The sequence below is a fragment of the Amblyraja radiata genome, chromosome 14 (assembly GCF_010909765.2).
Source record: "Amblyraja radiata isolate CabotCenter1 chromosome 14, sAmbRad1.1.pri, whole genome shotgun sequence".
NCBI classification, from domain to species: domain Eukaryota; kingdom Metazoa; phylum Chordata; class Chondrichthyes; order Rajiformes; family Rajidae; genus Amblyraja; species Amblyraja radiata.
This window is the reverse complement of record NC_045969.1, coordinates 51,631,095-51,639,297: the sequence shown is the minus strand read 5'-3', so window position 1 is coordinate 51,639,297 and position 8,203 is coordinate 51,631,095. Positions and strand designations below refer to the sequence as shown.

Here is an 8,203-nt window from a genome sequence, read left to right as displayed (position 1 = left end):
ACTGGCCCAGCTGATCACAATCCTGCTGTAATTTTTGATAACCATCTTTGCTATCTACAATACCACCCACTTTAGTGTCATCTACAAATTTACTAATCACGCCTTGTACATACATTCTCATCCAAATCATTGATATAATCCACAAACAGCAATGATGATTCGTATATCTCAGCCAGGGCTCTTATAATTTATTCTCTTGCCTCCCCCAACGTCCTAAGATTTATCTGATCAGACAGTGGAGATTAATCTACCTTCATATTCCTTACGACATCCAGCGCCTCCTTGACTGTGTTGAAGACTGTCCTCAAGACATCTCCATTAACTGTACCAGTCTTCACGATTTTCAGCGGAGAAATACTAATTGAGGACCTTGCCCATCTTCTGCGGATCCACAGAGACCATTTTGGTTTCTTAGGGACTGTATTCTCTCTCTGGTTACCCCCTTTCCCTTAATATTCTCAGAGTCGTATAGTTATTGAGTCATGCAGAATGGAACAGCCCCTTCGGTCCAATGTGCCCATGCAAACCAAGATGTCCCATATACACTGGTCCCACCTGCCCCTGTTTGGCCCATATCCCTCTAATCGTTTTCTATTCGTGTACCTGTCCAAATATCTTTTAAATGTTGTTATCTATATATGACAAATAAAGGATTCAATTCAATTCAATTCAATTACAGGTGCACAACCTTTTATCCGAAAGCCTTGGGACCAGACACTTTTCGTAATTCAGAATTTGTCGGCCTTCGGAATCGAAAATATTTAGCGTAGATTTTAACGGCTGGCTCAGTGGTAGAGTGCTCGGCTCATATCCGCAAGGTCGCGAGTTTGCGCCTTGATCCCGGCAGTTACTCGGTCGCGAGTTTGAGTCTTCAATGTCGTTTTTTCTTGCAGAATAAATGTCTGTATGAAATGCAGTGTGTTGAATGAATTCCTGAATTTGTAAATGTGCCCGCAGCATTGAATCACCTCTCGCACTCATGTCACCCTAGCGGGGCTACATGCCCTTAGGCAGCCTAGCTCGGGGATTCTTGAATCCCCGAGCTAGGTCGCGAATTTGCGCCTCGATCCTGGCAGTTACTCGGTCACAAGTTTGAGTCTTCAATGTAGTTTTTTCTTGCAGAATAAATGTTTGTATGAAATGCAGTGTAGGAGAGGTGTACTGACTGTGTGGGCAGAACTTTGGAAGTGATTGCCCACCAGTCTAAAAAGCCGCTGTGTCTCCCTGTCCCTGGGATAGCAGGGGGCGATCAAACAGCACAATACCCCCCTCCCCCTCCAACTCCAGAGGAATCCGCTCCCCGATGGGCCGCTACGGCGACAAGTGGCAGTTTGCCCACAACCCGAGCTGCGCCCCCTCATCCGCCACCCCAAGAACAAGACGTACCTTGCACACCATCAGCTTCTGCCCCTACGTGTTCCTCTGGAGTTGGAGCGGGGCTGGGCTGGAGTTGCTGCTGGCTGTGGGTCTCTGGGATCTCCGTGCTTGCAGTGGGCCTGGGGGTCGGTGTCCCGTTGATCCTGACGTCTCCGGCCACCCCCCTGGACTGGAGCTGAGACTGGGAACTGTACCGCCCATAGCCCCCTCCCTCTGCAACTGCAAACAACCCCACTCTCCTGCAAGGCCGGTGCAGTTCCCGGAGGATGGCAGGTGGCCGGAGACGTCAGAACCAACAGGAACCCGCTCCCCGATGGGCCCCTACGAGGCCCCGAGCTGAGCCCCATCATCCGCAACCGAGGTTCCTCTGTAGTTGGAGCGGGGCTGGGCTGGGCTGCTGTTGGCTGTGGGTCTCTGGGATCTCCGTGCTTGCAGTGGGCCTGGGGGTCGGTGTCCCGATGAGGGGGCGCAGCTTGGGGAACGGCTTCTGGTGGTCCTGACATCTCCGGCCAGTTTGCAGTTTTCCCCTGGAGTTGGAACGGGGCTGGGCTGCTGCTGGCTGTGGGTCTCTGGGATCTCCGTGCTTGCAGTGGGCCTGGGGGTCGGTGTCCCGTTGGTCCTGACGTCTCCGGTGACTGGCACTGACCTGCTGGTATCGCTGACGTGAAGACAGTGCAAAGCCCCCGCGCCGGTGCAATGAGCGGGGAGCTGGAGAGGGGAGGGAAGGGAAGGGGTCACACACATGGCCGGGAAGCAGAGGGGTGTAGGTGGGGTGAAACTGAAGGGAGCGACAATCTGCTGCTGCCTGCCCGCTGAGTTAAAAAGTTCCCACGCAAGACTCACGATACACTGTGTATCGTGAGTCTACCGTGGGAACTTTTTAACTCAGCGGGCAGGCAGCAGCATATTGTCAATTTTTAACCCTCCCGCGCAATATACCCTCACCTTCTCTTTTATGAATGGGGATTTAGTTCCCCTTTCTTCGAGGACCGACCGGAGGTTCCGCTGTCACCTCTGCGGGCTGCCCTCGGTGAACGTTTTCAAGGACCTTTCTTCAAGGACCGAAAAAATGTCCGCTATTCGGAGGTTTTCGTTATTTGGATCTTTGGATAAAAGGTTGTGCACCTGTACTAAAAGTCTGTTCTTGACCGGTTTTGGCCTTCTGTGCTGTGATTTCCGAGAGAACGCCGCCATCTACGGCCGTCATTTTTGGCCACCTCGCTCAGAGCCCCCCTCCGCCGCATGTGTGCCGAGGATTTTTCCCGTCGATGAAAAATGACAGAGATATTAATGTTTTTACAAAATTCCCCATTCTCTCTGCTGCCCCTGCTGGAGGGAGGGGGAGAGACTATAAAACCAGGAAGTGATGTGCCTCAATCAGTCTCTGCAAGTGGTGTGCCTCAATCAGACCTCTGAATGACACTGAACAAATTTCTCCACACCTGTGAGTACCCATAATGTGGTTTGAAAATGAAAATATGGTTAGTTTGAGGGAAAAAAAGCACTGTCTGCAAATGGTTGTTTGGGGGGTTTGGGTAAAAAGGCACTCTCTCTCTCTCTCTCTCTCTCTCTCTCCCCTACTCTCTCTCCCCACCTCTCCCTCTCTCCCTATCCCTCTCTCTTTCTCTCTCTCTCTCTCTCTCTCTCTCCCCCCCTGTCTCTCTCCCTTTCTCTCTCTCTCTCAACTTTCTCTCTCTCTCTCTCTCCCCTCCTCTCTCTCCCCACCTCTTTCCCCCCCCCCCCCCCCCTCTCCCCATTCCCCCTCTCCCCATCACCCCCCTCTTCTCTCCCCCCCTCTCCTCTCCCACCCCGCCCCTTCCTCTCCCACTCTCTCCCCCCCTCTCTCCCCCCCCCCTCTCTCCCCCCCCCTCTCTCCCCCCTCTCCTCTCCCCCCCCTCCTCTCCCCCCCCTCTTCCCCCCCCTCTTCCCCCCCTCTCCCCCCCCTCTCCTCTCCCCCCCCCTCTCTGCCCTCACTCTCTAACCCCCCCCCCTCTCTAGATGTGACTGCAAGTTGGGGGCTATACGTCAGTAGATAGGGTGGTTATGGGGTAAAAGAAAATTAATAATATTATTATAATATCAAGGGGGGTAATTAGCGTGAGTGCGGGGTGGGGGGGAAAGTTAGTGTGCATGCATGCCGCCCCCCCACAACCGCACGTTGGGGGAACAGACCCAACGGGTCTGCACTTGGTCTAGTATTATATAAAATCTCTTTGGATTTCCTTAATATTATTTGCCAGAACTGTATCCTGTCCCCTTTTTGCCCTCGTGATTTCCTACTTAAATATGCTCCTCTGGGGATACACTTGATCTAAGCTGCCTATGCATGTCCCATGCCTCCTTCTTTTTTCTGACCAGAAGCCTCAATTTCTCTTTTCATCCAGACTTCCTTACTCCCACCTGCTTTGACTTTTGCTCAAACAGGGCCATGCATGTCCTGAACCTTTGTCTTCACACTTTTAAAAGGTTTCTACTTTCTGAACTGCAAATAACCTACTCTAATCAACTTGAGTAAGTTCCTGTCTAATAGCATCAAAGTTGGCCTTGCCCTAATTCAGAATTTTAACTAATGGGCCCGCCCTGTTTAATCCATAGCTATGCTAAAGCTGATAGAGCTGTGATCGCTGTCCCAAACGGTTTGCCTACAGACATATTGCACCACAAACAAGGTGGTGAATCTGTGGAAACCATTGCCACAGAGGGCTGTGGAGGCCAAGTCAATGGCAGAGATAAATAGATTCTTGATTAGTACGGGTGTCGGGGGTTATGGGGAGAAGGCAGGAGAATGGGGTTTGGAGGGAGAGATAGATCAGCCAAGATTGAATGGTGGAGTACACTTGATGGGCCAAATGGCCTAATTCTGTTCCTATCACTTATGAACTTATGAACAGTACAGTCACTTGCCTTTCCCAATTTCCTAATAGATTAAGCTTTGCTCTTTCCCTTTTTGAGCCCTCTATATATTGCCTGTGGAAGCTTTCTGGAACATATTGACATTCCCAGTCTATATTGGGAAGGTTAAAATCCCCTCCTGTGAGAACCCTATTAGTCTTGCATCTGCCTGCAATCTCCTGGCATATTTGTTCCTAATTCCCCTTAACTATTTGTGGGCCTATATGTACACTCCCAACAAGGTGACCATCCCACATTGGCGAGATCAAACGTAGACTTGCCAATCATTTCGCTGAACATTTGCGCTTGGTCCACCAAGGCTTACTGGATCTCCCAGTTGCCAACCATTTCAACTCCCCTTCCCATTCTCACACTAGCCTTTCTGTCCTGGGCCTCCTCCATTACCAGTGTGAGGCCACACACAAACTGGAGAAACAGCATCTCATATTCCACTTTGGTACCTTACAACCCAACCATATGAACATTGATTTCTTCAATTTTAAATAACCTCTCAAAACACCCCTGTCCTCTCTCCCTCAAACCTCCCCCCACTCTTTACCCCCTCCCTTTCCCACCTCTGTGCCCCACCTGGGCTCCCTCCTATCCCCCCCCCCCCCTCCCCCCTCCAGTCACCCTCTCCCTGCCAATTTCCTCCCTCAAGCTTTACAATCTGCAACTAGGACAGGTTTGGAGGGATATGGACCAAATGCGGGCAGGTGGGACTAGTGTAGCTGGAACGTGTGGGCGTTGGGCTGAAGGCCTGTTTCCACACTGTATCACTCTATGGCTCTATGACTCTATAACTCCAAACCTGTCTCACACCTTTCTTCCTTTCTTATCTTTGCCCTTTATTTCAACCAGCTAACTATCAAAACCCCCCTCCATGGCCTGTATCAACCTATTACCACAGGTCCTGCCTCTCCCTTCTTCCAGCTTTCTTCTTCCCCTCTACAATCAGTCTGAAGATGGGTCTTAGCCCAAAATGTCACCTCTCCATGTTCTCCAGGGATGCTGCCTGACTTGCTGAATTACTCCAGCATTTGTGCCTTTTGTGTATTAACCAGCATCTGCAGTTCTTTGTTTCTGCTTTCCCTTTTTTATTCCTCAGCTCCACCCATGTAGCCTCCCTGGACAAACCATCCCAACCCAGGTGACTATATGCATGCTAGCCACAGAAGCAGATCAATAATCACATATTACAATCGTTCCACACACTTAAATCTCTATTACAACGGCAAAATGTTTAAGTCGAAAGTTGTATTTTATTTCAAAGTGGGAATTTGAAGATAGGGACAGAGATGCTACACAGAGATTTTGATAGGAAGGAAATGTTACAGCAGCTGAGTAAAAGATTGGTCAAATGGTAGGTTCAATGAAGATTGGGCGAGGGGGATTGGGGGTGGGGGGAAAGTATCTATAGCTTGGGACTTGCCTAAATGAGTACTGAGATGGATTATCATTCCACACCAAATTTCTTAGACAATAATACCTTTTATGCAATTATCACAACATTATGCTGGATATGGATCAACGGACTATGTATGGTACATGCTTGTAAATTAGTAAAACAAATGGTCTTCTTTAAGTACTGTTGTTTCTGGGATGGGATGACTGATTACAAATAACCTACATTCTATATTTTGTCATAATGTGGCTGAAACAATGGCATATTTTGTGATATTTATTGAGATAGAAAGATACAACTGAGTTTGGGCAAAATATTACCTTGCAACATTCTGTATGTCTGATAGATATTGTGAAATGGAACTAAGAAATTATGGGACGATTACATCAAACTACAATTCAAAGGTAATGAATATACTGACTATTCTTATTTCCATCATGAACATACAATAGTGATATAGGACACCAGGTCCTACTACGGTAAACTCACGAGCTACTACGGTAAACTCACGAGCTACTACGGTAAACTCACGAGCTACTACGGTAAACTCACGAGCTACTACGGTAAACTCACGAGCTACTACGGTATGACTGTGTTAAAAAGTATCAAATTTTTACATCCCGAGTATATTTTACTCGTGGACATTTTTCAACATGTTGAAAAATCTTCACGAGTTACCACGTTTCCCGAGTACCTGCCGTTAGCGCTAAGAGCTCCGACGTACCTGCTATGTTCATTCTACGTGCTTACCACGAGTTTTGATTTATTTAAAACTCGGTAGAGCTCTTGGGTGAACTCGCACAGTGGGACAGGGCTTTTACAGCACCAGAGACCCGGGTTCGACCCTGACTATGGGTGCTGTCTGTAAGGAGTTAGTACGTTCTCCCCATGATCTGCGTGGGTTTATTCCGAGATCTTCGGTTTCCTCCCACACTCAAAGACGTACAAGTTTGTAGGTTAATGGGCTTGGTATAAATGTAAAATTGTCCCGAATGTGTATTGAAAGGTGATAAGGTGCGGGGATCACTGGTTAGTGCGGACTCGGACGGTCAAAGGGCCTGTTTTCTCGCTGTATCTCAAAACTAAAATAAAATAAAATAAATCATACTTTAACTATGATCTTCTTAAACTCACAAAACATTCTCTTGTTGTGTATCTAAACACTGTAAATAGTTCAATTGCAATCATGTATTGTCTTTCTACTGACTGGTTAGCACAGTACAAAAGCTTTTCACTGTACCTCGGTACACGTGACATAAACTAAACTAAACGCTCTTGGACAACTGCCATGTCATACTCCTTAATCGATAAATCAACACACTTTTACCCCCCACCTCTATATCGCCTTTAAATATCCAAAACTGCCCTCAGATAGATCCACTATTAGGACATGTTTATTGCTATGCATTCTCACTTTTATCATTTTTTCAGTCGCGGTTGTGTAGGACTATACTAACTGGCACCTATGACTTGCTAGCAATCCTTGCCTATTGTGCTGCCGGGTATCCACGATGTCACTTTTATTTGTTGGAACAGTATTTTGCAGTTGCCCTGGTAATATTCACCACTCATTCCAACACTTGGCTATGCTCTTGCGGGCTTTATTTAATCTTTTTTCCCCCTCCTCTCTTCAGCAGGGCGCCTGACGTCAGGCAGACTTTGTGCGCTGTGAGCTCTGGTACAGACTCGCCGACCCGGGAGAGAACGGGACAGTGGAGAGGAGAGGAGAGCCGAGAAACAGCAAGCAAGCAAAGCAAAGCAAGCTGCAGAGAAAGGATCCGACACCACCATCGACCATTTCAGCTAAAAAATGGGTAAGTGCACACACGTAAACAGGGGGGCACTTGGAGATTTTTTTCTATATGTCCCCCCACCCGTCCCCATAGAAATGTACTGAAGTTTAGAATCGGAAACTTCCTATTCACACCGAACTGTCAAATTCTGAGCTGGGAAAGTGAAGTTGCCCTTTGTTGCAAAAATAATAGATTATCAATCCGTTACTCGGGATTTTCTTCTTGTAAAATGTTACAGAAATAACATTGAAATAACATGATTGAAATGTATCTCCGCTGTAGCTGTTCTCCGTTATTTTGTACAGCCGAGGGTTTTAATTTGTAATGTGTTCATTCGAAAAGTTTTGACTTCTCCTGATGTCGGATCGTTGCACGAACAACTGTCTGGGAGCCTGTACGATTCTGGGAAGGAAAGACCACGGATGGGGTTTGCTTTATGGGGGGTTTTCTTCGTGATATCCCCACGAGGTTATTTATTGCAAGAGGTGAAATAGCTTCCAGCTGACCCTGGGACAAATGAATCAAGCGGACTGGAAAACACTTGGTGCCCAAATCGCAAAGCTCAAGGAATGATTTAGTTCTGTCTTTTATCATTCTCTGTTCAATTTAGGGGACCCTCTGCAGATCAGAGAATTTACCCCCCCCCCCCCCCCAAAAAAAATTCAGAGACCTAAAACGCAAACGTTAAAAAAAAAGTTATGCTTTAATCATCATGAGAACGCGAATGGTGATTTAT

At 47.6% G+C, this 8,203-nt stretch overlaps 1 protein-coding gene across 3 annotated transcripts in view; it reads left to right on the top strand.

Moving 5' to 3' along the window:
- Nucleotides 1–6,990: 6,990 nt before the first annotated feature.
- Nucleotides 6,991–8,203, top strand: part of gpm6b (glycoprotein M6B) — a 186,252-nt gene continuing 185,039 nt past the window's right edge. The window contains exons 1-2 of one of the 3 annotated variants that reach the window (XM_033033352.1): nt 6,991–7,176; nt 7,309–7,488. Coding sequence is in view for 2 of the 3 variants with exons in the window: in XM_033033348.1 (XP_032889239.1) it covers nt 7,485–7,488 (4 nt within the window). In the remaining variant the exon portion in view is untranslated. Of the gene's footprint in view, nt 7,229–7,308; nt 7,489–8,203 lie in introns of all 3 variants that reach the window. The other 2 variants (XM_033033348.1, XM_033033350.1) reach the window with 2 other exon arrangements.